The sequence below is a fragment of the Hyperoodon ampullatus genome (assembly GCF_949752795.1).
Source record: "Hyperoodon ampullatus genome assembly, chromosome: 10".
In the NCBI taxonomy this organism is placed as follows: Eukaryota; Metazoa; Chordata; class Mammalia; order Artiodactyla; family Ziphiidae; genus Hyperoodon; species Hyperoodon ampullatus.
In genome coordinates this window covers 901,955-929,922 of record NC_136923.1, presented here as the reverse complement: position 1 = coordinate 929,922, position 27,968 = coordinate 901,955, and the positions used below count along the sequence as shown (strand labels likewise).

Here is a 27,968-nt window from a genome sequence, read left to right as displayed (position 1 = left end):
AGGGTCAAGACGGCAAGGTCAAGGCGGGCCCCCGAGGACGGGCGTCTGGACTGGGCCTTCGAGGAGGGGGCTCCCAGGGAGGCAGCTGGCACGGGGGCTGGGGCAGCGGGAAGGGAAGGGGCCAAGGCGCCGAGGCCGAACAGGAGCACGAGGGCCACCTGCAGAAGGCTGACGGGTGCCGGAGTCGGGCCGCTCTCCACGGTGCGATGAGAAGGCTTAGGCACTTCTTCCTGCTCTTGGGCGCCTGTCCCCGGCTTCAGGCACTGCCCCGGGCCTCCCGAAGCTGTGTGCCGCCCGAGGCTACCGGCCACACTGGGTGCTGCTCCCCACTTGCCCAAAGAGCCTCCGGCCCCGGCTTGTCAGCTTGCCCTCCCCTTGAGTCTGCACCTGCCGCTGTAGCCACAGGCCTCGGGGCAGCCCCTCTCTGGTCCTTGCCTTGGGTCAAACAGCCTGGTCCCCCGGTGAGCAAGAAGAGGGAGGGACTCGAGGGCTGCCGACGGGAAGCAGGAAGGGTAGTCAGGGAAGGCTTCCTGCAGGAGGCATCACGGTAGGCTGGCCTGGGGCGAGGACCAGGCAGTCTCCGGACGGGGCCCTGGGTTTCTGAGTGGAGCAGAGGCAAACCCGGGTGGGGAGCTCTTGGCCTGGAGCCCGCGCCCCCTGCCATCCTCACCTCCCTCCCCTGCCCCCACCCCCAGCTGGCGCTGAGGAATGCCCTCCGGTACTTCCCCCCGGACACCCAGGAGCTGCTGGCCCCCGAGTTCGCCCAGGAGCTGCGACTGTATGGGCACATCTACATGTACCGCTTCTGCCCCGACATTGAAATGAAGTGAGTGCTGCGGGCACAGCTTCACAGGGGCCCAGAGTGGGAGGCTCCCTGGAGGGACCCTGCTGGGGGTCAGGACACAGTGAGGGGGAGGTCCAGGCTGTTCCCACTAGGAGGCCCATGGATGCATCTGCCCTGGGCCGGGCTTGGGGCTGCAGCCAGGTCCGGGCAGGAGGATGTGCCTTCCTCGCCGGCCCCAGGAGGTGCTGCCCCTGCCCGGGCGTCACACTCTGAGCACCCTTGTTCTTGGAAACGCCAGAAGCGCAGACTGCCTGGAACGACCCCGCAAAGCAGGGGCCACGTGCCCCCTCTCCTGTCTGGGCCTGCTGGCCTGGCACCCACCGCAGAATTGGTACCCAGGAGCACTGATGGCCTGAAGGAAGGACGGATGAATCAAGTCCACCTGGAGGAGAGGCTTCAGCTTTGCTCTGAAGTCCGCTTTATCCCAGTTGGAGCCTGCCCACCGGGGAGGGAGGGCGGCCTGGCTGGGAAGGGCCCGGCACAAAGCAGGAGGGCCTTTGGAACCACCTCCTGCTGGGAGTTCCAAGGCGCCTTCTGCGGGATGCCAGGGCTTGCTGTCCACCTCTGCGCCCAGCCCAGGCTGGGCCCAAGCTTTAGCAGGAGGGAAGCCTGTGCCGCCCATCGTCAGGCCTGGCAGCTGCACCCCCTTTGCAGGGCCTACCCAGTGGAACAGTACCCCTGCCGGACGAGAGTGGCTGCAGCTGTCATGCACATGATCATGAACAACCTGGACCCTGCCGTGGCCCAGGTAAAGGCCAGGAGACGGGCGCCAGGGGCCAGCAGTGGAAACGGAATGGGAGAAACACCTGAAATGCTCTCAAGCTTTTTATTGAGAAATAATGATAGATTTGAGGGAAGTTGCAAAGACAGTGCAGAGAGGACATCATCCCCTTCTCCAGGGTGCCCACAGCAGCTGCATCTTCGGTAACTACGGTGCAGCATCAGCACCACGACACCAGCGTTGGTACAACAGGCACACGTGTAATTTTACATTTTCTAATAGCCACATGCAAACTGAAAAGAAACAGATTTAATACTGTAGTTTGTCCCAATATATCCAAAATATTATCATTTAACATGTAATCATCAATATAAATATTTTGTAGTGTTTTTTTCCTACTAAACCTTTGAAACCAGGGGTATATTTTACCCCTAGAGCTTGTCAGACAGGCTGTGGCTCAAGTGCTCAGTGGCCACACATGCCTTTCCTGGCGTCCTTGAGCGCCAGTCTGTACCTCTGACACCCATATTCAAGGAAGGTTAGGCTTCGGGGGTCCCTGAGTATTTTACTTGAGGGTGAAAGCGTCCTAGGATGTGACCATTCCAGGTAGTGGCAGGAGCTTCCTCAGCCCCGGCCCCGGACAGACCCCTGACACTGACCCCAGACCCAGCTCTGACGCTCACCGCAGGCTGAGCACTTACCCGGTCACGCGTGGGCCGCTGTCCCCGGGCCCTGCCCCTTCTGGCTCCTCCCCTGCCCCCCACTCGTCCCTCGGGGGCCGTCGGCCACCTGGCCCCTGAGCCCGGCGCAGGCAGGGGCCTCCCTTCCAGGCCCGCGTCTCAGACAGCGTCGTGTCCTCGCCAGTTTCCCCAGGAGCTCGTGACCTACGGAGGAAACGGGCAGGTGTTCAGCAACTGGGCTCAGGTACGCTGGACTGTGTGGCCTGGCCCCGCCCTGACCCCAGGCCTTTCTTCCCCCGTGTCCTCTGGCCTGGAAGCACCTTACAGACCAGGCTCAGGACTCGGGCTCTGCCGCCCTGATGCCTGAGATCCCAGCCCTGGGGGCTACTTGGGGACGTCGGAGGTCCTGAGGGAGAGCCGCTGGAGGGTAGAGGGCTCTGGGCAGGACGGCTAGGGCCTGGGGGCGGGGGGGGGACTTGGGGCTGGTGCAGGGCCCCCGCTCACAGAGCCCCCCGTGTGTCGCTCTCCCCGCAGTTCTGGCTGACGATGTCCTACTTGTCCCAGATGACAGAGGAGCAGACGCTGGTCATGTATAGCGGACACCCCCTGGGCCTCTTCCCTAGCAGCCCTGGGGCCCCGAGGCTGGTCATCACCAACGGGATGGTGGGTCCCAGGGCAGCGGGGAGGGCCAGGTGCCCGCACACCCGCCCAGCCATCGTCCCCAAGGGCACGGCGCTGCCCCCGGCCCTCAGCCCAGCCCTCTCGTGCAGGTCATTCCCAACTACTCCTCCAGGATGGAGTACGAGAAGCTCTTTGCCATGGGGGTTACAATGTAAGTGCTGTTTCACCTTATGTTATGGCCTTCGCCAGGCTTTATTACAAAACAGTGCAGCAATAGTAACTACAACTTGGAAAAGCCCTCACAGTCAAAGCTCTATAGCACGGTTTCGCATTTATGTATTTCCTGCTAGTTTTCATAGATACGCCTACAATTTTCATATAGGTGTGAGCAAGTGGACGTACAGTTTGAATCCTACTTTTGCAACAATTTACTATCGGTTTCAAACATACAGAAAATTGACAGAATTAATAGGGAACACCAAGATTCTGTGATTAATACGCTACTCAATTCACTAGATCTCCTGTCTGTCTATCCATCCCTATATCCACGATCATTTTTCTGATGCATCTCAAAGTAAGCTGCAAATATTGTTGCCTGGAATTCAGTATTTGTCCATAATTTTTTTTCTTTTTTAATGTTTATTTATTTATTTGGCTCCGTTGGGTCTTAGTTGCAACATGCAGTATCTTTAGTTGCGGCACGAAGACTTTCTTAGTGGCAGCATGTGGGCTTCTTAGTTGCGGCATGCGTGTGGGATCTAGTTCCCTGACAAGGGATTCAACTGGGACCCCTGCATTGGGAGCACGGAGTCTTAGCCACTGGACCGCCAGGGAGGTCCCCACAGTTTTTTTTGGTCTTGAAGTGAAATTTACATGTCACGAATGCACAAACACACACGTCACGTGCTCCGTTCTGTGAGCTCTGACGATGCGTGTGTCTGTGCAGCCCCTGAGCGCGCTGTCACATTAACGCTCCAATTGGAGGTGTTCCCTCAGACGTTGTAGAAGGAGCCACAGCGAGAAGGGAACCTCCTCCCGCCCAGACGCCCCAATTCACAGCATCTCCTGTGTGCTGCCCGACATCCCGTGTGTGTGCGGACGCTCGGCGGGGGTGACTCGACAGCCAGGGACAACGCCCTGTGCACCTGTCCCCGCCTCGGGATTCGGGCTGACTTGCTCGGTTTCACCGGCAGTGCTCAGTTGCGCTGTTATTTATTTAGCTCACTTGCCACCTGATTTGGGTTGTTCCCGGTGTTCTGGGAATGTAAAGAATGCGACAGGACATCCCTGATCTGCACGTGTTTGTGGGTCTCTGGGAGCGGTGCGCTGGTATCGTAGCCACGTAAAGTGTGAGCAAGTCTGCCGTGCTGGGGGCCAACCCGCTGGGCCTCAGGCTGATAGCCTATGAATGATTGTAATCATGGCCGCCGCCACTTGTAGGATTTACAGAAGCCTCTGAGCTAGGGGCCCTTATTAAGCCATTTTGTGGAGGAGGAAACGGAGGCTCAGAAACCCAATTACCTTTTTCCTTCGTCATAAGTAGTTACTGTTATTATGTAATAAGTTGCTGTTACTATTATTTATTATGAGGCCTGACGACCTCTTCTGTACCAGTGGGAGCAGAGGGATAGTCGGTGTCTGGTCAGCGTCCTGAGTGTGGCCGTGGACCATCCTCTGTGCTCCTGTCCTGCAGGCTCAGGAGAGAAGTTTAAAAGGGCAGAGCTGCAGAGTCAGACCTGGTCTGGCTGCCCCTGAGTGCTGAGCCCAGGCGCTGCGAGCAGTTGACCAAAGAGAAGGTGCAAATCACCATAGAGGTGGGAAGGGATTACCTGTATAAGGAATCTGAGAACTGCTGACCAGGGCAAAGCCTTTTCACCATCAGGCTGACAAAAATGGAACTGGTCCCCTCCATGTGGGGGCGGGGTACGTGGGGGAATAGGCAGCCACAGGCTAGGGTGTCAAGGTCTATACAGCAAGGCTGGGGGCGCGGGAGGGCCACATCCAGTGACTGCGGTCAAAGTCCCAAATGGAGACAACTCTGACCCCGTGATTTTACCCCCAAGAGTGATCTCAGGAGCAGCAGCAGTGGATCAGGTGAGACAAAGGATGGAATCAGAAGGACTCAAAATCGGTTCCCAGCCCTGCTGCGTGTCCCTGTGTGACCTTGGAACTCAGATCCTATCTGTAAAGGCGACATGGGTGGCAGCCACCAGGGAGCACGCCATGCGGTGGGGTCTGATGCTTTCACCCGCCTCCCTGGTAGATGTTTATCATATCAGCATGATTCTCTTACGTCCTGTCATATTCACACAGACTTGCAAGGCAAAGGTCATGACTCCCCATTTTTTGGAAGAGGAAGCAGAGGTTCTAAATGGTCCAGTGCTTTGTCCCAGTTATGGGACAGGCTTGGCATTCAGATCTGCGAGAATCAGGATCCACCCTGATCCAGAGGAGAGAAGGTCCAGAAAGTGGCTGGGGGACAGCAGCCTCGAGGGTCTCCTGACCTCAGTGGTCCTCAGGAAAGAGTAAAACTAAGGCAACAGCAAAATTTCCCAAAACATTGCCAAAAAACTCAAATGTTGGATAATTATCATCTGATGCAAACAGGAGTGCTTATGCCCTGCTGGTGACAGTCACTCTGGAATGTGATGCTGTCTATTAGTATTTTAAATGTTTGCACTGATGCTCTGACACCCCATTCCTGGATTCTACCCTGGAGGGCACGGCAGGGCCAGGGAGGTCACTTACTGCAGCCTTGTCCTGTGGCCCAGCTGAGCCACCTGGCTGACTGCCAGGGAGAGGGGACATCCTGTGACCTCTGACGGGGTTGACTGTGGAGCCATGAAAGGTCTGTGGGTGCTGACATGGAAAGGCCCCTATAGGCCTTGTGTCTGGGGGAAACACAGCTCCAGAAACAGTGCCTACAGGACAAGGCCATTTATGTGAATAGCAGTGACCGCTCACACAAAACTAACGCGGTTCGCTGGCCTCTGCCCTGCATGTGGCACGCGAGGCTCAGGTGTCCCCTGACGGGTGGCAGAGCTCCCCTGCCCGGCCCCGGTGAGGGTGCCTGGACGTCCCGGGACCGGAATCCCGCAGGCTGTCCGGATTCGGGGTGTTGCCGGGAGGCCATGGCCCTTTCCTCTCCGTGTTCCCCCGGCCCCGGGTCTCCTCCTGAAGGAGTGGCTCAGCTCCCCCAGCTTTGGCCACCACGGGAGGGCGTGGTGACTCACCCTCACCTGGAGGTGCTGGGTCATGTCCGCTCTTGTCCGTGTGGCTAAATGTTCCCTGGTGATTTTACTACAGTTTTTAAGAGAATGAAACCTGTCTGTGCACGGTCTGAGGGGGACCAGAAGTGGGGGGCTGTGGCCTTTTCTCTGGCTTCCTTTTGTCTCTGAAGGAGAAGGCAATGCTGCACTTGGGGTGATGACAGTGCGTTTTAGGCCGTGTGCAGTGGGGCGCCAGGCACCGGCTCACCCCGCTTCCCCCTCTGTGGGCAGGTACGGCCAGATGACGGCGGGCAGTTACTGCTACATTGGTCCCCAAGGCATCGTCCATGGCACAGTGGTGAGAGACGGGCCACGCCTGCCCACGGGCCTGGGGGTGGACAAGCTGGCGTGGATCGTGAAACCGAGGCCTCGCCCTGCAGCTCACCATCCTGAATGCCGGGCGGCGCTACCTGGGTGTCCAGGACCTGGCCGGGAAGGTCTTTGTCACCTCGGGGCTCGGCGGGATGAGTGGGGCTCAGGCCAAAGCTGCCGTCATCGTGGGCTGCGTCGGCGTGATTGCAGAGGTGAGCTGGTGGGAACGCCTCCCCGCCCTCCCCGAGAGCCCCCCACCCCCGCCTGCCCCCTCTTCTCTCGCCCTCACCCCGCAAGCCTCCCAGCCTGGGTCCCCAGGGCAGCGAACGCCCCTGCCTTCCAAGTGCCCATCACCTGCCAGGGCCAGAGCCTGCCTACGCTCTGCCGTGAAACCACCACCCTGAGGCCTGGCTTCCCTTGACCCAGGGCCCTGGAGTACAGCCTGTGAATAAGTGAGCCAGGCTCCCCCATAGCGGACAGAGCGCTGGGTCGGGGGAGAGCCGGGGAGAGCGCTGGAGCCTTCCCTCTGGCTCTGGGTTCCTCCGGCAGGAAGAGAGGAAGGGAGCGGAAGAGGAGGGGCGGCCGTGAGGAAAGCATGGGGGCACGCGCCCGTGGGGTCTGCACTTGGCCGACAGTAAGCCTGTGACACGCACAGGTGCACTTGTTAGGAGCCCACTTGGCTGCAGGTGACAGAAAACCCAACGAGAGCAGCTTACACAAAGAGGGTTTTATTTTTCTCATGTAACCAGCAGGGCTGGCATTGGCTCAGCAGCTCAATGTCAGGGTCAACATCTCTAGATTCTCTTGGGCTTCCCTCGTGCACACACAAGTGGCTGCCCCAGCGCCAGCCATCCCATCTACATTCAAGGCAGGGAAAAGGACAAGTGCCAGCTATGGCTGACTCTCTTTTAGCAGGAAAATAATGCCTTAGAAACTCCTTCTTTTACTTCATCAGTCAGTATGGGATCACACGGACGTTCTTATCCACAAGGGAGGCTGGAAGCGGTGGGAGGGCAGTTGTGATTAGGTAGGATGTGATTCATCCCCTGGGGCCGAGCACAGCGTCACCCCGAGCAAAATCCAGGTGTGCTGATGCAAGACAGGAGGGGGAGTGAGTGCTGACAGCAGCTGGTAGGGCTGCCTGGCCCTGTTGGGAAAGGGAGTGCTCTCCACCCGTGCCTCGTGGTCCCAGGTGGATGGAGCGGCCCTCGTGAAACGCCACAAGCAAGGCTGGCTGATGGAAGTGACCGACAGCTTGGACCGCTGCATTGAAAGACTCAGGTACAGTGTCCGGCTCGGGGGGAGACCGGGCTGGGACCTTCTAAATTTCTGCTTCTCGCTGGTCCCTTCTGGGAGCGTGGGGGAAGCCCGTGTGCATCGTGGTGCCCATACACGTGGTGTGACAGACTTCAGTAGTTTTCTCGGTGACCCCGACGCTCGGCCACAGTTTTGCAAAGAGCATGTCTTGCGTTTCTCCCCGTGGAGCTTCAGTGCCCAGCCCGGAGCCTGGCGCACAGTAGGTGCTGCTCGGATCTGCTCAGCCCCTGGGAGGTGGAGCTTCTCCTCAACAGGACCCCGTCAGGTTCTGCAAGGCCCGTCCTCCTCCCCAAGGGGGCCACGGCGGGTCCTGTGGCGCTGGGCCCCTCCCTGCTGCGTGCCGTCTCCTCAGCTATCTCAGTGGGGACGGGGCAGGGCTTCCCTGGAGGCCGCTGATCAGGCGCCCTTTTCGAAGCATCCTCTCAACGAATTTGCTCTGCAGAACTGAGCCCCGTGTGGGGAGTTCGCCTCTGCACAGGGGGCTCCACCTGCTGCAATTAGACTCGCCCAAGCTCTCCACGGGGCTTATGTAAAAATGTTCAAAGACACACAGAGTGTGAGAAATATTCCCATTACCAAGACTGGATACTTTTTGGACATAGATCTTTGAAAACTGGCAGAAAACGCTCCGTTAATCACAGGAGAAGTTCCAGCCTCCTAGTGTGGCCTGAAGGGTCCCGCCTGATCTGGCTCCGATCCCGGGGGTGCATCTGGAGCACACGTGCCCACTCGCACACCCACACATACACACTCGCACGCTCACACACACTTTCAACCACTGTGACATTTCTGTCATCTCTAAATATCCCTTTTCCGTCTGCTGGCTCCCTCTTGTCACACAGTTTGGGTGCTTAATTCCACGGTCACACGTATGAACACACGCAGTCCAAATCAGTGTAACAAATGCTTTAAGCAGCCGTCTGGTCACATTTCTGCTCCCTGAGATGCAGAGATGCAGATGGGAATGGTGACCCTCCCATGTCTGTAGGGCTTTCGTGTTTTCAAATCTTCTGTTTCCCCCAAATATGCTTTCATTTTTTGTCCTTTTATTTTTCCAAGTAATGTTTGTTTATTTATTTATTATTATTATTATTTTTGCTGCATCGGGCCTTTGCTGCTGCGTGCGGACTTTCTCTAGTTGAGGCGAACGGGGGCTACTCTTCATTGCAGTACGCAGGCTTCTCATTGCAGTGGCTTCTCTCTGTTGCCAAGCACGAGCTCTAGGTGTGCGGGCTTCAGTAATTGTGGCTCGCGGGCTCAGTAGTTGTGGCTCACGGGCTCTGGAGCGCAGGCTCAGTAGTTGTGGTACATGGGCTTAGCTGCTCTGCGGCATGTGGCATCTTCCTGGCCAGGGATCGAACCCCTGTCACCCGCATTGGCAGGCGGATTCTTAACCACTGCGCTACCAGGGAAGCCCCGCAAATAATGTTCATCTTTAGGGACACCTGCAACTTAAGGGTCGCCTTGAGTGAGCTCTACACAGACCCCTGTTAGAGTCCTCGCAGCAACAGCCCTAATTCTGCTAATCGAATTCTACACCTTGGGGTGGGGAGGGATTGTCACCTTTGCCAGCCAGTCCTCCCGAGGGCATTCAAGTCTGCTATTCCCCTCAGGCCTGGGTCCTCAAAAGACACACCTCATGGGTCCCTGCATCTAGGCCTAGGCTCACACATGGTGCTTTGGGTGTCTCCTGGGCCTTCTGCATCCCCACCAGCTTGGGGCCTGTGTGTTGGGGTGGGTAGCCGTGGGCAGGTGCGATGGGGCCATCTGTGCTGCCCTGCCCTTGCCTCTTCCAGGGAAGCGAGGAAGAGGAAGGAGGCCCTCAGCCTTGGTTACCATGGCAATGTGGTGGATCTTTGGTAAGTGGGGGGAGTTGGCAGCCTTGGGGACACCGGGTGAGCCCCCCCAGCCAAGGTCCCGGGCCAGGTGCTCCCAGGACACAAGGCTTCCAGTGTCAGCTTGAGGCTCTGCTCTCAACCTTCATGGCCCGGATCCTGGCCGAGCTCATGGCAGCCTTTGCCCAGCCAGGCAGCCCTCCCGCCAGGGATCTTTCCAGAGGGAAAGCAGGATGAGCCTCCATGCCTGACTACTGGGCGTGTGGGCTGGGAAACGCTGCGTGCCCCCCTGGCTGGACCCTGAGCTCGGGCCCCGGCACTACCTGCCCTGCCCTGACCACCTGAGTCTCCCCAGGGAGCGCCTGGTCCGTGAACTGGACACGACGGGGGAGCTTTTGGTGGACCTGGGGTCAGACCAGACGTCCTGCCACAACCCGTTCAACGGTGGCTACTACCCCGTGCAGCTGGGCTTCGCAGAGGCCCAGAGCCTCATGGCCTCCGACCCTGCTGCCTTCAAAGCCCTGGTCCAGGAAAGGTGATGCAGGTCCCAGGGCTGCTCGGGGGAGGGATGGGGGCACACATGGCCTGCAGGAACTTTGGACTGGGAGGCTCTGGCCTCTGCCCAATTCTCCTGGGGCAGCTGTGTGGCCTCGGGCAAGACCCTTAACCTCTCTGGGCCTCGGTCTCTTCCTCTGTCACACGGGGTCATGGGCTCCCTGGCCTGTGAGTATGTTGGGGACAGACTGGGGTGACATTTGCAAAACACTGGGGGCAGCTTCCAGCACGTGTGAGTGCTGAGCAGATGCTGGTGGAAGGGGAGCCTGAGGCGCTTCTGCAAGGGGCAGTTGCTTATTCAGCATTGAGTCTGGCCCCGGCGCCGGGCTGGCTGGCTGACTACCCGACCCATAGGCGCTAATTTAGGGGCTGCCTGCAGGGTCCTGAAAGGTGGGGGGACCTGAGGAGCCAGCAGGAACGGGGGCTTCCAGGAAGGAGGTGCTGGGGGAGGAGCCAGCAGGGGGTGGAGCCAGCAGGGGTGGGGTCAGGTGGGTGGAGCCAGGAGGGGTGGGGTCAGCAGGGGTGGAGCCAGGAGGGGTGGAGCCAGTCAGGGTGGGGTCAGCAGGGGGTGGAGCCAGGAGGGGTGGGATCAGGTGGGGTGGAACCAGGAGGGGTGGAGCCAGTCAGGGTGGGGTCAGCAGGAGGTGGAGCCAGGAGGGGTGGGGTCAGCTGGGGTGGAGCCAGGAGGGGTGGGGTCAGCTGGGGGAAGACTCAGCAGGGAGGTGGGGCTCGTGGGGTTCGGCTGCGGTTACAGCGCTGGCAGGCAGCGCTGAGCTGACCACTGACCACACCTCTCGCAGCCTGAGGAGGCACGTCTCGGCCATCAACACGCTGGCCCAGGAGAACTTCTTCTTTTGGGACTATGGCAACGCCTTCCTCCTGGAGGCCCAGAGAGCAGGTGAGAGAGATAGGAGGGGGGGTCCCCTCTCTGCAGGCCTCGCGGGCGGGGCAGTGTGGCCGGCGGGCTGGCTCCACGTGTCCCTTCTGGAAGCTGGCCCTGCCAGGGCCTTGGTCTCGCTGGGCCTCGGTTCCTCCAGGTGATGCTGGGTCTCTGCGCACAGGGGCTGACGTGGGGAAGACGGGCGCCAACAGGACGGAGTTCCGCTACCCCTCGTACGTCCAGCACATTATGGGGTGAGTGGTGGGGCCTTCCAGCGTCTGTCCTAGACATGCAGGTCTGAAGATCTCCTCCTCTCCCCACTGCTCAGGCCACGTGCTGAGGCCTACATTCGGCCCCAAGTGGTCACGGCACCGGCTCACGGGCTTTCCACCCCAAAATGCAGGGGGAAAGGAGCTGGAAACGAGAGACCCTGTGCAGGGCCTCAGGGAGAGAACAGGATCGGCCACGCCCGAGCCCCGAGTGGGCGGCCGAGGGCCTGATTCCTGCAGCCCATGTGCTTTCCTGGCCACGTGGGCCGGAACAAGCTGGGACCAGGGAGCGGCCGGAGGGAGAGGACAGGGTGGAGTTCGGGCCTGAGCCGCTGGGGTCGGGTGGGGTGGGGAGCAGCCCCAGATCTGCGCCGGAAGGGACCCCCGGGGGGCGAGAGAGGCCCGCGTCCTTCTGAGGTTCATTGTGGGAGGGGAGGGGCCAGAGTTGGGCCAGGGCCACTGGGGTGTCCCCAGGGGGCAGTGGGAAGGGAGCCCAGCAGGGGCTGGGTGGGCGCGTGAGCCCAGGGAGGCCCCTGCATTCCTCTGCCTGGAGTCCCCTTGGAAGGTCAGCCTACTTAAAGCAGATTTGGCTGTAAGTTTACTGTGTGTCCCAATATTTAGTTTCAGTTGCCTGGTTTTCAGGTTGTCTCCAACGGCAATTTAAGGAATTTCTGCTTGTCTGTGCCCCAGCTCCCTGTTCCTGCAGCCAGAGGTGGTACAGCTCTGAGAGGGGTCCCAGGAGCTGGGGGAGAGGACACCGAGGGGACAGAGTGGGGTGGGGGAAGTCACCGTCCAGTTCGTGGCTCAGGGGCTTCCGGCAGCAATTGTGGACACCGACGCCCCACTCACTACACAGGCCCCCACGAACCACCCGCCTGGCACACGGCCCTCACCTCCTCAGTTCTGGAGCCCCTGCAGCCTCGCCGACCATGGACCATGGTGACCCCAGCCAGGGGGTGCAGCCAGCCTGGGAAGCCTCCAGGTGACGAGCCTTTTGCCCTTGCAGGGACATATTCTCCCAGGGATTTGGGCCTTTCCGCTGGGTGTGCACATCCGGGGACCCGCAGGACCTGGTGGTCACGGATCAGCTGGCCACATCAGTGCTGGAGGAGGCCATTGCTGGTGGAGGTGAGGCTGTTGGTTGGAGATGCTGGCGGACGGGTGACCCCCAGAGGCTCTGATAGACACCTGCCTGGTGGTGCTGGGCAGCCTGGACACACGGTCCCCTGCCTGGCCCCGTTGATGGTGCTCTGGCTTCCTGTAGCTGCCCCTGTGTCCATCTGCACCGTCCCCTCGTGTCCAGGCCCCTCTGCGTCTCCGTGTCACAGCTCCTCCAGGCCATCTGTGGCTCCGTCTGTGGACACGTCTGTGCCGCCCCCCACCGTGGGGCGGGGGCTCCCCGTGCCTGTGACACCCTTTCCCCTCTCCCTGCAGTGAATCCGGCTGTGGAGCAGCAGTACATGGACAACATCCGCTGGATCCGGGAGGCCTCCCAGCACCGGCTGGTGAGGGCTCAGCCTGGCAGGGGCAGGGTGGACAGCTGGACTGTGCCCAGGGTGAGGTGCTGCTTGCCACCTGGGCCAATTCGGTGATGTCCCCACTGGCCACCTCACCCAGGGGCCGCTGGACGGAGAAGCCCAGGACCTTTCAGAAGGGGGCCTGGGCTCCGGGGCAGGCTCCCCTCACTCCCCTGCTGGGCCCTGGAGCCAGGTCTCCCGGCTCCCCCGCTGTGTGGCCTGGGGTGAGTGGCTTGGCCTCTCTCAGCCTCCCGTACCATCTGCACGGTGGGGATGCTGGAGGCGGCGCGTGACTCCTGGCTGTGGCGTGGGGCTTGGAGCAGGCCCTCTGACGCTCTGCGGTGCCAGGGCTGGGGGGACGGGCGTTTCTGTGACTGTGAGAGTGACCACCAGTCGGATGACTCGAGGTGGGGATTGGTCTACCCGGCCCCGTCAGAAGGGTGTCTCTGACGAGCTGACTTCTGGACTCAGGTCTCAGTGGGGTTGGGGGCTGGGTGGGGGGAGTGACAGTGGGGGAAGCAGAGGGGTCAGGCAGTGCACAGGCCTGAGGAGACAGCCAACCGGATGCACCAGGGCAAAGTGAGAAATGGGCGTGTGGGTCACAGGCCTTTGGCCACAGACCCTGATGGCCGGATGCCGCCACCACGTCTGGACCAGTGGGTCCTTGGCCTGGGCTTCAGCCAGGCCTGCCCCGAGCTCTGAGCCCCGTCTCCTGGGCTTCCTGGTCCAGCCCTGTCCGCCCAGGCTGCCGCCGCCTCCGGGCCGTAGTCACAAATGCATTTCTCCACAAAAGCCTTTATGCCAGCCACCTGGAACCTGAGACGCCCACGGCTGTCGCTGTTGGACTTGAGGGCCTGGGCCCGGGAGGGTGGGGCAAGAGGTGGAGACGGGGGCCCGTCCAGGGAGGCACGGAGAGGGGGGGCACGACCACCAAGAAGGGGCCGGAAGGGATGCGGGGCTGAGGGCGTGTGGGCGGCCAGCTGGACGCCGCCCCAAGCCTGTGAGCGGGACCGTCTCTTTGTGTTTGAGTTAAAGTTACTTGGACATTATGTTTCAGCTTGCGCTCCCCCCTCCCTCCATCCCTCCCCCCACACTCCCTCCCTCCGTCCCTCGTCTCCTGATAGCTGGTGATCACAGAAGGTTGTCCTTTTAACAGTTTAATTATTTCTTCTAAGGTACACTCTTGACAAAGCTGGCAATACTGTGTCAGTTCCTCCCATTTTCTGTTTCTGGATCCAGGAAATCTGAAAGGTTGCCATGCTGGTTTATGGTACAGTTTTTCCTAAAGGGTTTGAGGCAGCTGGCACAAATAAAGTAAGGCCTTTGGGTGGAAAGCAGGAGGCCGAGGAAGCCACAGGCTGACCGAGAGGCTGGCATGCGCGGGCCTCCTGTGGACGCCCCCCACCCACGCTTCACCCCATCCCTGGGCGGCTGAGGGAAACACCTGCACCGCCTTTGGAGGGTCCAGGGTTTCTCAGTCTCAGCACTGCTGACATTTGGGGCCAGATGAATTTTTTTTGATTGTGGTAAAGATACATAACATAAAATTTACCATTTGAACCATTTTTAAGGTACAACTCAGTGGCATTAAGCACATACACACTTGTACAACCATCACCACCGTCATCTCCAGAACTTTCTCAGCTTCCCCAGCTGAAACTCTGTCCCCGTCAGACACTAACTCCCTCTCTTCTCCCCTGCCCTTTTGCGTCTGGCTTATGTCACTGAGCATAATCTCCTCGAGGTTCATCCATGTTGTCACATGTCAGGATTTCCTTCCTTTTTAAGCTGAATCATGTTCCCTGTGTGTATGGACCACACCTTGTCTATCCATCACCGGCCGTGGACACTGGGTTGCTCCCCCCGCCGTGGCTACTGTGAATGATACTGCTATGAACGTGGGCGCTAATACCTCTTCGAGCGGCTGGGGGCTGGATATTCTTGGTCACGGGGACCATAGTCTAGCAGCGTCCCTACCCATGCCCGCAGCACCCAAAATGTCCCCAGTCGTCCCCAGATGTCGCCCGGCTGAGAGCCACTGTGCTAACGATGACTGCTGTGCTAGCAGTAACAACGCTAATGTGAACAATGGTTCATTTTCGGGAGCCTTTGTTTCCCACAGTGACCGCCCCCCGGCTCCAGAGGGGCTGCATCCTGGTGGCGGTGTGCAGGGGCTCAGCCTCCCCGGCCCATTTCCTCAGCTGTGAAACGGGGCCCATGATGAGCACAGTAGCGTTTTCCTCACAGACTCACTAAGGAGGTTCTGGGTGCCAAGCTGGAGCAAGGCAGACACATCAAAACTGCCTTGTGGGGTGCTGGGGTTACTCTGGTTGGAAGGGTCGAGCAGGGTGACGCCCACAAGAGGTGACATCCCCAGAGACAGGCGAGTCAGGGTCCCGGAGGCCCCTGGGGGTTAACCCTGCGGGGATGGGTCAGGAGGGACATCTGGGGCCCAGACTGCACGTGGACACGCGGGGCAGGACGTGCGTGCTGGACTCTAGAGCTGCCTCTCGCCTCCCTGGAGGCGGCTGTCTGACTGCTGGTGGACGTGTCCCCCGAGCCTCCCCCGCATCAGTCACCCTTCTCCCCGCAGGTGGTGGGCTCCCAGGCCAGGATCCTGTACTCGGACCAGAAAGGCCGTGTGGCCATCGCCGTGGCCTTCAACCAAGCCATCGCCCGTGGGAAGATCAAGGTGGGCTGTCCTATGCTTGGGTGGGGCTCCCCCGCCTCCCCACCAGGCCAGCCCAGGCCCGGGAGGGAGGAGGCCTGTCCTCAAACCCAGGCTGTGACGACCTGGTCCCTGCTGTGTGACTTTGGGCAGTCAGGGGCCCCCTCTGAACCTCTTATCAGAAAAGAGGCTCCCGTAACCTCAAAACATGGCTTTCCCACGAGTGTTTCATGTGGCTTTGTTAAATTGTCCCTTTCAAACCATGACAACCTTCCCTGCTTTTCCCCATTTCCCTCCTGGTCAGCCCTGCCCACCTTGCTTGGTGCATGTGCACTTCCTGCTATGGTGCTGCAGTGCTGTCAGGGCAGGAACAGCACCTTAGTCCTCCCTTCCCGCCCTCTTCCCTCTTCCCTCCCTCCTTCCCTCCTTCCCTCCTCCTCCCCCTCCCTCCCCCTTCCCTCCCTCCCCTCCCTTCCCTCCCCCTCCCCTTCCCTCCCGCTTCCCTCCCTTCTCCCCCTTCCCTCCCCCTTCCCTCCCTTCCCTCCCCTTCCCCTCCCCCTTCCCTCCGTCCTCCTCCTTCCCTCCCCCTTCCCTCCCCTTCCCTCCCCTTCCCCTCCCCCTTCCCTCCGTCCTCCTCCTTCCCTCCCCCCTCCTCCTTCCCTCCCCCTTCCCTCCCCCTTCCCCCTTCCCCTCCCCTTCCCCTCCCCCTTCCCTCCCCTTCCCCTCCCCCTTCCCCTCCCCCTTCCCTCCCCTTCCCCTCCCCTTCCCTCCCCCTTCCCTCCCCTTCCCCTCCCCTTCCCCTCCCCCTTCCCTCCCCTTCCCCTCCCCTTCCCTCCCCCTTCCCTCCCCCTTCCCTCCGTCCTCCTCCTTCCCTCCCCCCTCCTCCTTCCCTCCCCCTTCCCTCCCCCTTCCCTCCCCTTCCCCTCCCCTTCCCCTCCCCCTTCCCCCCTTCCCTCCCCCTCCCCTTCCCTCCCCCTCCCCCCTCCCCCGTCTCTCCTTCCCTCCCCCCAACTCCTCCCTAAGTGCCTCCTGGTGCCAGCCTTGCGGCAACACTGCTGTGCAGAGGACAAGGTAGACAGGGTCCTGCTTGGTGCTGGTGGAGGGACACTTGGACATGCAGGCAAAGGTATCGATTCAGGGGATCTCAGTGGTGTCGAGCTCTGTGAATAAAGTGAGTGAGGTGACGTGGGGCGACAGGTCAGGATGGTCTTCTGCTTTGCAGACGCAGAGCAGAGGCCTGAGTATCCAGAAGGTGCCGGAATACTGCACAGGTGGTTCAGGGCAAAGGTGAAGACGGGGAGCATACTTGGCCTGTTCAAGGGCAGGGCAGCTCCTCGGACACTGAACCCGTGAAACCCCGAGACCTCTAGTGCCATCGAAACACCAGGCTGTCCCTTACAGCCCTGTGACATCGGGGAGGTGTCCTGTCCTCTCCGGGCCTCAGTTTTCCTCTCTATAAAGTGGGTGTGGTGACAGTGTGGGTGGGGTTGAGGAGACTCGGACCCAGCGCCAGGAGAGCACACGGGGCTCCGGGCGGCCGGAAAGTGGGTCTCTGAGCAGCCACAGGGGCAACAGAAACCCTGTGCTTCCTCCCGCCAGAGGTCTGCTTTTCAGGGGAATCCGAAGGGCGTCGGGTGTGCCCTGTCCCTTGATCTCTGCCCTGTGCTGGGCAGTGGACACTGGTAGCTGACCTCTTGTGTCCTCCCACACTGCAGGCACCAGTGGTCCTGAGCCGAGACCACCATGATGTAAGCGGCACAGACAGCCCGTTTAGGGAGACCTCCAACATTTGCGACGGCTCTGCCTTCTGTGCAGGTGAGGAACACAACAAACTTAAACTTTTTCTCTGTTGGATTTTATTTAACAATCAAGTGATTCATTCAGTCGGTTGTGGTGTTGCAAAAAAGGTGCTGGCATCTGAGAGGCATGGCACGGGGTGACCAGCCCAGGACGGAGGGGTCCTGGGATGCGGGCTCAGTTGTAAACCAGGGCGGGTGCCAGGTGGACCAGCTAGGTGGATGCCCAGGACCTGGGTGCACTTGGCCCCGACCCTTGCTGGTGATCTTCAGAAGGTGCTCACCTCCTGCGGCCCACATTCAGGGAGGGACTGCTGCTGCTGCAGCCACCGTGATTGTTACTATTACCCCAGAGCTTCTGCGTTCCGGTCCTGGGGGCTTTCTGGTTCCCAGCACCTGCAGCTCCTCCCATTATGGACAGGATCCCAAGGGAAGGAGGTGGACAGTCAGGAACACCATCCATATCACTATGTTTTGAGGGATTGGTCCATTTCGTCTAAGTTATGGAATTTATGAGTTTAGAGTCATATTCCTTCATTATCTTTTTAATGTCTTTGGGGTCCACTCTGTCATTCCTGATGTTGGTCATTTGTGGCTTCTTTCTTTCTTTCTTTTTTTCCTTTGGCTGCTGTGGGGCTTGAGGGATCTTAGCTCCCTGACCAGGGATTGAACCCATGCCTCCTGCAGTGGATGCATGGAGCCCCAACCACTGGACCGCAAGGGAAGTCCCTGTGTCTTCTTTCTTTTTCCTTTATCAGTTTGGCTAGAAGTTTATCATTTTTATTGATATTCTCAAGAAGCTTTTAGTTTAAATGATTTTTAAATTGTTTTTCTGCTTCCAAATTTATTGATTTCTCCTCTAATCTTTAGTATGATCTTCTTCCTATTTGGGTTTAATTTGGTCTTCTTTCTCTGGTTTTATGAGGTGGAAGCTGAGGTTACTGATTTTAAACCTTTTTTCTTTTCTAATAAAAATATTTTAATACTATGAATTTCCCTCTAAACACTGCTTTAGCTGCATCCTACACATTTTTACATAATATATTTTTATTATCATTCAGTTCAAAATATTTTAAATTTCCTTTGAGACATTCTCTTGGACCCATGAGTCATTGAGAAGTATCTTTTTAAATTTTCAAGTTTGGGGAGATTTTTCTGATACCTTTCTGTTACTGACTTTTGATTTTATTCCAGTATAGTCTGAGAGCTTACTCTGTATTCATTCTGTTCTTTTAAATTTGTTAAGGGTTGTACTGTGATCCCGAACGTGGTCCATCTTGGTGCACTTGGGAAGAAGGTGTATTCTGCGGTTACTTGGGGGCTTGTTCTTTAAATGTCAATTAGGTCAAGTCAGTTGGTGATGCTGTTCCTGTTGTCTAGATCCTTACTGACTTCCTGCTGACTTGTTCCATAAATTACTGACAGACGGGTGATGAAGTTCCCGACTGTGTTTGTGGATTCGCCTGTTCCCTTTTCAGTTCTTGTCCACTTTGCCGTGTGTGTTTTAGAGTTGTGCTGTTCGGTGTGCCCTTGTTTAGGTTTATTGTCTCTTGGAGAGTTGACCTCTTTCGCATCGTGTGATGTCCCTCTTCATCCCTGATAGTACCGCTGGCTCTGAAGTTCTCTGATGTCAATGTGGTTTACATTCGTACCCTTTGGCCATGGTAACAACATATCACAGACTTAAAGGCTGGAAACAGCACAGATGTGTCTCTCACAGTTCTGAGGGTCTGAAGTCTGAAGTCAGTTTCTCGGGGCTTAAGTCGAGGTGCAGGCAGGGCTGTGACGTCTCAGGAGGCTGCAGGGGAGAATCTGCTCCCTGGCCTTTTCCGGGTCCTAGAGCTGCTTTTCTTTTCTTTTTTTTTTTTTTTTTTTTTGCGGTACGCGGGCCTCTCACTGCTGTGGTCTCTCCCATTGCGGAGCACAGGCTCCGGACACGCAGGCTCAGCGGCCATGGCTCACGGGCCCAGCCGCTCCGCGGCATGTGGGATCTTCCCGGACTGGGGCACGAACCCGTGTCCCCTGCATTGGCAGGCGGACTCTCAACCACTGCGCCACCAGGGAAGCCCAGAGCTGCTTTTCTTGCATCTCATAGCCCTGCACTAGGAGGAAAGCATTCCCAGGACCCCCTCCTCTTCTCTGTGGGCACAAGTGGGGATTTGGAGGAAAAGCCCCCCAGAAGGTGCCGACCCCTCCTGTCCGTGTCTCCAGGGGCCTCCGTCTCAGGCAAGCCCAGGCTTGTCATTCAGCGAGTCCTTAGACACAAGTGAGGCACGGGTTCCATTTTCTGTGCAGGTCCTTGCCTCCCTGCAGAGTTCTGGTTAGTTGGCCGCCCTGGGACCCCAGGCCTCTGATGGGCCAAGGACAGTTGGTAATTTGCAGCTTGCCCCCCAAACTTCAGCGTGTTTGCTCTAAGGGTGGGACTGACGCTCTTTGTCATCTGAGCTAAAGCTGCCACCACAGCCCTTTGAATTCCTTTGTTCTTCATGCTTCTGGGCGCTGTGCCTGGCACTTGGTGCTGGAGAGAAGCCAGCAGGGGGCGACAGTGCTCGTCGGGCACTTGTTCATTGTCCTGCTTTGCTTGGCTCTGAAAATACAAATTTCTGCTGTTCCTGCAGTTGCCCTGCCTTGTTCCCATCCGTCCCTCAGACCCTGGCCCTGCCTGGCTGCCTTGCTCGGGGGCTGACGGGGCTCTGTTTCCACAGACATGGCCGTGCAGAACTTCGTGGGAGGTGCCTTCCGGGGAGCCACCTGGGTTGCCCTGCACAACGGCGGGGGTGTTGGCTGGTAAGGAGGTTTCTGAGGGCCGGTGGTGCAGCTGGGGCTCCTGTGGAAGGCTCGGGGGTCTCCTCCAGGGTCCTGGGCCTGCTTCCTGGGGGCTCCCGCTACCGAGGGCTCCTTGTGTGAGCTGGAAATGGGGGGCCTTGCCCAAGACCCCATCTTTGGGGTCTCACCCGTCGCGTGGGACACCACGGCCTGCTGTGGGCGCCGTAAATCATCGTTTCCTGTCGTTTTCATGCTGCTTTGACAGATGTTTTCCAGGGAATTCTCAGCTCTCTCCTGGCCCCGTCCTTACACTCCGCCAGGGGCTGGGCTGGGAGGCGGGGACCTGGGTTCTGGGCTCCCTGGGTCCTGGCCCCTCTCTGCCCAGCCGGGCCTGTTTCCAGCCCATGCCGCGAGGGAGCTAGGGCTTCTGGGAGGCTCCCTTGTGGGCGACAGATGCAGTTCCCTCGTGGGGACGTCCCTATAATGCTGCACCCAGTCCCAACCCGAGGGGGTTTTTCTGACACCAGCTGCGTGTCCTGCAGTTCCACTCAGTTCCAACACTGTCAGCACAGAGATAACGTCAGATCCTACGGCTGAGGGCTCAGTCCCACAGGGCTGTCCCCCACCCCACCCCCCGACTCCAGTCACATGTCCACAGTATTACCCGTGCTTCCGACCCACCGGCTGCAGATTAGAGGTCCCTGCAGCCACTTCCTCGGGTTCCACTGGTTTGGTAGAGCAGCTCACAGAACGCAGGGAACCCATTTATTCACTAGATTTCTGATTTATTACAAAAGATATCAAAGAATGTGACTCCGTAGCCGGATGAGCAGATACACGAGTTGAGGACCCAAAGGGACCCTGTGAGGCTGGGGCCGGGCACGGCAGCACGTGGAAGCGTTCTGGCTCCCCAGCCTGGACGCCCTCTGAACGCGCTCCTTCGGGGTTTCTATGGAGGGTTCCTTACGCGGGTGTGATTGACTGCATCACGGCCACTGGTGACGGATTCCACCTCCCGCCCCCCTCCCCTCCCGGAAGGTCAGGGGCTGGGACCCACGTTCCAGGCCTCTGATCACACAGTGGCTCCACTGGCATCCAGCCCCATCCTTGGGTGGTTTCCCAGAGTCACCTCATCAACATAAGGAAAGATATCTTCATCCCTCTCAGCAGAGGAAATTCCAAGGGTTTTAGGAGCTCTGTGCCAGGAACAGTGGACAAAGACCAAATACGTCTTTCTTGTTGTAAACCGTGAAGTCACGTTTGCTGCTAAGAATGGTGAATAACCAATGTTTATTGCAAGTGGACCGCGTGGCGAGCGCTCAAATCCCCCCTCTCACCTCCTCTTGGAAAAGAAATGCGTCTACCGATGCGGAAACTGAGGCAGCAGGCAGCTGGGGCTACACCCGTGCGCGTGGCCTCTGGGCGGGGGGTGTCACCTGGGGAGCTCTGGTCGCACGGGATTCCTGGCTCCTCAGAGCAGCAGGGGGCGCTGTGGCTCCGCAGAGGAGGACAGCTGCCCAGGCCCAGCCACCTCTGAGCTGACCTCTGAGCCCGTTTTGGCCGGATCAAGCCTGGACTTGCCCTCCAGAGCCAAGTCCTTCACGCTGCAGCTTCCAGAGCGTCCCTGGGGACTGGCTTGGCCTTGGGCCCTTTGAGGCCGGAATTCCAAGCTGCAGCCCAGTCAGGTGGCTCTCATGAATGGAAAATGTGATCGGATCGCGTGTCCTTGTAGAGACACAGGCTGGAGAAAACCAGGACGGGAGAGAGCGCCTGGCGTTTTGGCCCTGGATGTGCTGAGTCATGCTGCAGGTGCAGGAGCAGCTCTGAAGGGCCGGAGGTGGTGGTGGAGCCAGATCTGGACCCAGATCTGTTGTCCCTGGATTCACGGCATTGGTGACAGGACCGCAGAAGGCAGGACGGAACCCCCGAGGAAGTGTGCAGGACACGAGGCCTCGGGACACTGCTCACCGCTGACCCTGCACGGGGCTCCCAGAGCGGGGTCCCCCCTCACTGCCAGGCTGCCCCCTAGGCTCTGCCAGGGCGCGACCGGCGAGGCGCTGGCACCAAGGCCCTTGGTTGTGGCTGCCCTTGAGGGCTCCTTTGGAAAGTGCCTCATATTCACCTGGAATCCATCAGACACACACGCGCATGATTTAATCGACCACATACTGCTGCAAACCTTGCTGTGAAAATCAGCGGGAAGAATCTGTGCCTGTTCTTCCTTCCATCTCCAGCCGTAGTTTTTGCTTTCTTGTCTGGAAAAACAAGTTTCTAAGTCATTAGCCACCCTGATACCTCTCAGTTTGCTTTCAGTTTTCCCACTATCTGGTGGCTCCGCGTTTCTGGGCTGGTCAGTGTCGGCACTGGGTCGCTCTGCGGCCCCTGCTCTGCTCAGTCTGCTCTGACTGTGTGCTGGGGTCTGTCCTGTGCTGCCTGCCCGCGGTCCCTGCCGTCTGCTCCTTTAAGACGGGGCGCAGAACGGGAGAGTCGGCAGTCGGTCCCTGGTCTCGGCGGGTTGGACGGCTGCGTAGAGACTGTGTGGTTCCATCCCTCCAGGGCGGGTCCGCGCCTCACCGTTGGTGCTGAGCCTTCCGCTCAGTCCCTGTGTCCCCGCCTTCTGTCCTCACACCCGGTCCAGCCCCGGGGCCTCACATCTTTGAGGAGTAAATGCACCGTCTTTATCTGGATACTGATGCTGTTTCCTCACTAGAGCAGGTCTCGAACCCGGCTGTGCATGGGGTCCCCAAGGAGCTTGTTTCTCCTGGACAAATGGTCATGACAGCAGCATGCTTTGCGGGCTAGCGGTGGAGATTAGTCACGGCAGCTAAGGCTCCTGTGGTGCGCGACCTGTGCACGGGGGTCTCCAAAGACACTCGTCGAATCACCTCGATGGTCCCACCTATGAGGCAGCTGCACCCAGAGTGTGACCCTGCCTGGGGTTCCCAGCACACCCACCCGCAGTCACTTGTGAAGGAGCCAGGACAGGCCCTGCCCTGCCGAGGCCCCCCTCCTGTGAATATGAACCGTTACTGTGTGTGCGCTGTGGGCACCACAGTTCCCGGCCTGAAGATTCCTGTTTGCATAACCTCTTCAGCCCTGGCCGGCATCACTGCCTGAAACCCAGGGCTGCCGGGCTGGTGGGCAAGAATTACAAACTCTGCTGTTTTGCTTCGAGTCGCTCTCTCCCAGGGTCTTGTTCCTGAGTTCTGTGCTCTTGTTCCTGAGTTGCGTGCTCTTGTTCCTGAGTTCTGTGCTCTTGTTCCTGAGTTCTGTGCTCTTGTTCCTGAGTTCTGTGCTCTTGTTCATCTTATAATGCTGAGTACTTCCTTCCTTAGTACATCTGGCACTCACTCTTGTTACATGTGACATAGGGTTCTGCTTTCATGTCCTTCTCAATGGGACCATTCTCTGTCCAGCAACTGCTCTGAGATACAGGGCCTCCTTTCTTGCTGTCTTCCTGGGCCCAGGACTGCTCCAGGCAGGGTTTGCAGGGTCACCTGGAGCTGAGCACGTTTGCCCTCTGACCATCTGGGCTTTGGGCTACAGAAACAAAAGATGTCGTTCTAATCTCCAAAAGTCCTCTCTGGTCAAAGGACTGTGGCTGCCGCCTGGTTTGTCCTCTGATCCCCGGCACCAGCCTCTGATAAGTGAGTGGTGATGACCTTGAATCCGTGCAGAGTCTCCTCCACCACAGGGGCCATAGGAAGCGCTGGGAGCCCGCTCGTGGGCACAGGGCTGTCGGCTGCAGGGACGCAGGCCCGGGCGCAGGAGTTCTGCATCTGCTCCCTGGGTTGGATGGGGCAAAGGGTCCTCACTCTCTTGGTGGGAATCGGCTGAGGTTGTCAGGAGGGTCCAGCTGGGCAGAGAAGGGGGTGAGGCCGGAGGGGCCGGAGGATCTGAGACCTGAGCCTGGCAGTAAAACCTGGCAGGAGCTGACGAGATTGAGGGCGTTTCCTGTGTGTGTCACCGAAAGGGGCTGGAGGGTCAGGGATGTGAGCTGGGCAGGAGCCTTTGAGAAAGACGTGGAGAGTGAGGATGGATCCAGGGGCTGCAGGAAGGACGCAGTCTCCGTGGCTGATGGGGAAAAACTGCGGGAGAGCACGGGCACGGGCACACGTGGATGACGAGATTGGAATGACGGCTCTCAAAGCACGAGTGACCCCAGAACACATCAAACCCGGGAGCGGAGGTGGTCCAGGAAATGCTGGACCTCAAGGAACTCGGCCCTCAAATCAAGTAATCAGGACCCCAAATGCGAGTACAGGAAGGCAGAGTGCAAAGGACGGCAGGAAGAGAGAGCCCCGTGGAAGCACGGAAGAGGTGGTCCCGCCCCCCACGGAGGCGACACTGGGGGCCCTGAAGGGGGGCCTGGGGTCTGTAGGTGGAGCGCAGAGGCACGAGCGGGCAGCCTGCATCCCTCGGGCCATTAGGCACAGGCAGGCTCCGGGCTGCAGGGCTGTTTCCCCAGACGGCGCTTCCGAAGCAGGCCTGCCCCTCGCAGGGTCGGACCCAGCGTGACCTGGGAACCTTTTGCCTCTTGCAGGGGTGAGGTGATCAACGGGGGATTTGGCCTTGTGCTGGACGGGACCCAGGAGGCTGAGCAGAAGGCCAAGATGATGCTCAGCTGGGACGTCTCCAACGGAGTGAGTGACCACCTGGCCCCCTCCCCGTCAGTGGCCCTGCCCTCCTCCCAGAGAACAGTCCGGAGCCCCCGCTGCTCCTGTGTCTCCCCTCCAGCCACCGCCAGGGTTTCCCTCCTCTTCAGACGGGCTCTTTCCAGCCCAGCCTGTGTCTGCAGGGGGCCCGGGCGGTGTCGCTCGCGTGCCTGCTTGCGCGTGCGCCTGTGGTGCGGGGCTCTATCCGTCTCTATGGCCACGGGGCCTGAAGGGGGAAGCAGCACAAATGAGAGGCCAGGGGCTGATGGGGGGCATTTGCAGATGTCAGTGGAATGGGGAGGGGCTTGGGGGCCCTACGCTAGGGTTAGACTTGGGTGGCCCAGTAGAGTGGAGGGGTGGAGCCGCAGCAGAGGGGGCTGGTCCTCGTCCTGAAGGCAGGGAGGCAGGGAGGGAATGGCTGGGGGCGGTGGGGAGTGGCAGGAAGGCAGCAAGAGGCGGGGGGAGCGCGAGGCCTCCGTCCAGGGGGCCCTGAGGACGCTGGGCCAGGTGGAGGGAAGGAGCCCGGCGGGAGAGAGGTCTGAAGGCCGAGCCGAGGCCCCTGCGCTCTGAGGACGACGCCGGGGGCCTGGCCTTGGGCCCCTGCCCGGGGGGCGGGGAGGAGTCCGGGCAGAAGGATGGCCAGTGTCGCGTCGTCACAGGCGGGTGGATCAGTTTTCTGGCCAAGAGAGGAGGAGGTGTGAGCTGGGAACGCCTGGTGGGAACCCACTGACCCGCGGCCGCCGTGGCACCGACGCTGCTAGCCCTCTCCCCGCCCCGCCGGCAGGTGGCCCGCCGCTGCTGGTCCGGGAACCCGAAGGCCTACGAGATCATCTGCCGCACGATGCAGGAGGACAGGGGCTTGGTGGTGACGCTGCCCCATGAGGTGGCGGATGAGCGTGTGCTCCAGCGGGCCCTGCAGCTGTGAGCGGGACCTAGAGCCCTGGGGTCCCCTCCCCACCTCGGCCCCGCCCTCACCTCACGGCCACCTGGCTCCCTCTGCTACTCCCCGTGCTCTCCTGGGTCAGGAGCTGTGCTCACGCCCTCTTGGGTCTCACCACCGGGAGGGAGTGTCACTGCGTCCCCAGTTTACAGCTGAGGCCAGAGGGGCGGGGACCTTTGCTGTCACCACGCGGCTCCCTGGGGACCGGGCAGGCAGTGGGGGTCTTCTTCAGGGCTGGGTGCTCAGGCCTGGTGCCGAGTGGGCTCGGGGGGCTGGTGCTGTGAAAACCGGCCAAGCGGGGCACTGACCCGTCCTTGGAGCCGCCTGCTGTCCCCCCTCCCGCCAAGGGGAAGGTGCTCCTTTGGCCAGGCTCTCGCCCATCCCCCCGCCTTCCCCCGACTGACCGACTGACTGGCGTGGGACCGCCAGGGGACCAGGCCTCGCCCGGGCCGGTGGTCCACGCCCGAGACCTGCGACCTCGCTGCACAGAGAGGCCAGCTTTGAGCATGTCCTTATTCTCCTTGGTTCCCACGACAGGCTCAAATTAAGAAAGAGATTGGGGGCCGGTCTCCAAGGAGCCACGGAAAACTGGACACCCTCCCCCCACATCTAGCCGGGGGGCCGAGTCCTCCCCACGGGCCATTCGACCTTTGCCTGAGCTAACAAAACCCCATTGTTGTCTGGGCAGCAATGTGCACGTAAAAAGTAGCTGATTTTTCAACCTTCCTTGTAATTAGGAGTGACCATGGGCCTGGTTCCGGCCCATGAGACGACGTGGAAGTCTGCTGGGTGGGTCTTCCGGGAAAGCTGTAATAAAAACGGACAGGTGCGGCTGCATCGCTCTGTGCCTTTGCCCCTTCCTCCTGCCAGAACCTCAGGTGTGATGGCTGGGAGCACAGCAGCCCTGCTGTGAAGTGACCATGAGGCTCACCGTGGCACCTGGAGGCATGTGGAAAGCAGAGGCGCCTGGGCTGCTGGCAGTGCTGGGAGCTGCTGTACCAGGCCCGATGGCCTCCCCTTCTCCTTGGTCCTCACGTGCTAAAGCCATCCTGGGAGGGCTTCTCTTCCACACGGTGAGCACGGGGTCCAATTGGTCGTATCGCCGCCAACAAGTGTCCACGGAGGGCACCCTGCTGCGTGTATCTGCGCGAACACTCCCTGTTCCTAGGGAGACGCAGAGAGGATCTGTCCAGTTTGAAGACCAGGCCCTCCCGTCATCCCTTCCCATCCAGCACCGTCGCTTATTCAGGACAGCCAGGGCTCGGCCAGCCTCAGGGCAGGGTCTCCGGAGGCTTCCGGCCACGTGTGAGGGCTCCAGACCCTCCCTAGGCGCCCTGCTGAGGCCGCCAGTGAGCAGTCGCCTCAGCTGCCAGCAGGGAGAAGGGACAGCCGACACCCAGAGTGGAGCCACCACCCGGCCTGTGGGGAGTCAGGGCAGTGACCGCAGCCTCGGTAGCCACGGAGGTGCCGAGTTCAGTTTGTCACTCGCCACGCGGCTCTGCAGGGATTGAGTCACCACCCAAGGCAGCCGCTGACTTTCAGCGCACCCGGAAAGTTCGGGGCGAAGATGAGGGTGAGGCTCTCTGTGCTCTGGGAAAACGGGCAGAACAGGCCCTCAGAGAGGCAGGCATTTTCTGGAGAAGTCATTTATGAACCTGGATTCTCACCTCTTCCCACACTTAGAAAAGCACTAAAACCATTAACTTAGGTATTGGCTCCTTCCCACCAGCAGCAAGCTTCTGCCAGCCTTCTTTAAGAAAGGAGAGATGTGTAGTCCACTCAGAAACGTTTTCATCAAAACGATGAAGGTAGAAAACAGTTGGCCCCGATGGGCATAAGCTCGGCTGCCTTTGAAACTGGGGCTTGTGGAAGTCTCTGGGCCCCGCCCGGGGCCCCCTCTGCTCCCTGGGAACCTGGACCCCCCGGAAACAGAGGCTTTCCCTGCCGGCCAGCGCAGGCTGGTGCAGAAGGGCTCAGCTCTCTCGCCCTGGGCTTTCCAGAGGGGGCTCCTACCCTGGGGGCTGGCGCTGCACTTGACCTGCAGTTGCGTTCTATTTGGCCTGCCCTCTGTAAAAAAAAATTTTTTTTTTTTTTGCGGTACGTGGGCCTCTCACTGCTGTGGCCCTTCCCGTTGCGGAGCACAGGCTCCGGACGCGCAAGCTCAGCGGCCGTGGCTCATGGGCCCAGCCGCTCCGCGGCACGTGGGATCCTCCCAGACCGGGGCACGAACCCGTGTCCCCTGCATCAGCAGGCGGACTGTCAACCACTGCGCCACCAGGGAAGCCCCCTGTAAAAATTTTTTGACATCGTCACCGATTTTTAG

The 27,968-nt window shown here is 59.6% G+C and overlaps 1 protein-coding gene across 1 annotated transcript in view; it reads left to right on the top strand.

The window, feature by feature from the left end:
• The window catches only part of UROC1 (urocanate hydratase 1), a gene marked incomplete at both ends in the record, with an annotated part of 31,603 nt that extends 5,973 nt beyond the window's left edge, over positions 1 to 25,630 (top strand). The window contains 19 exons of the mRNA XM_079713897.1: positions 696 to 826; positions 1,499 to 1,592; positions 2,430 to 2,489; positions 2,780 to 2,908; positions 3,016 to 3,077; positions 6,367 to 6,433; positions 6,516 to 6,659; positions 7,640 to 7,728; positions 9,561 to 9,623; positions 9,955 to 10,134; positions 10,955 to 11,052; positions 11,216 to 11,288; positions 12,310 to 12,431; positions 12,738 to 12,808; positions 15,414 to 15,512; positions 17,204 to 17,303; positions 19,990 to 20,071; positions 24,594 to 24,693; positions 25,490 to 25,630. Of these exons, the coding sequence (XP_079570023.1) occupies positions 696 to 826; positions 1,499 to 1,592; positions 2,430 to 2,489; positions 2,780 to 2,908; positions 3,016 to 3,077; positions 6,367 to 6,433; positions 6,516 to 6,659; positions 7,640 to 7,728; positions 9,561 to 9,623; positions 9,955 to 10,134; positions 10,955 to 11,052; positions 11,216 to 11,288; positions 12,310 to 12,431; positions 12,738 to 12,808; positions 15,414 to 15,512; positions 17,204 to 17,303; positions 19,990 to 20,071; positions 24,594 to 24,693; positions 25,490 to 25,630 (1,905 nt within the window). The remainder of the gene's footprint in view (positions 1 to 695; positions 827 to 1,498; positions 1,593 to 2,429; positions 2,490 to 2,779; positions 2,909 to 3,015; positions 3,078 to 6,366; positions 6,434 to 6,515; positions 6,660 to 7,639; positions 7,729 to 9,560; positions 9,624 to 9,954; positions 10,135 to 10,954; positions 11,053 to 11,215; positions 11,289 to 12,309; positions 12,432 to 12,737; positions 12,809 to 15,413; positions 15,513 to 17,203; positions 17,304 to 19,989; positions 20,072 to 24,593; positions 24,694 to 25,489) is intronic.
• Positions 25,631 to 27,968: the final 2,338 nt, after the last annotated feature.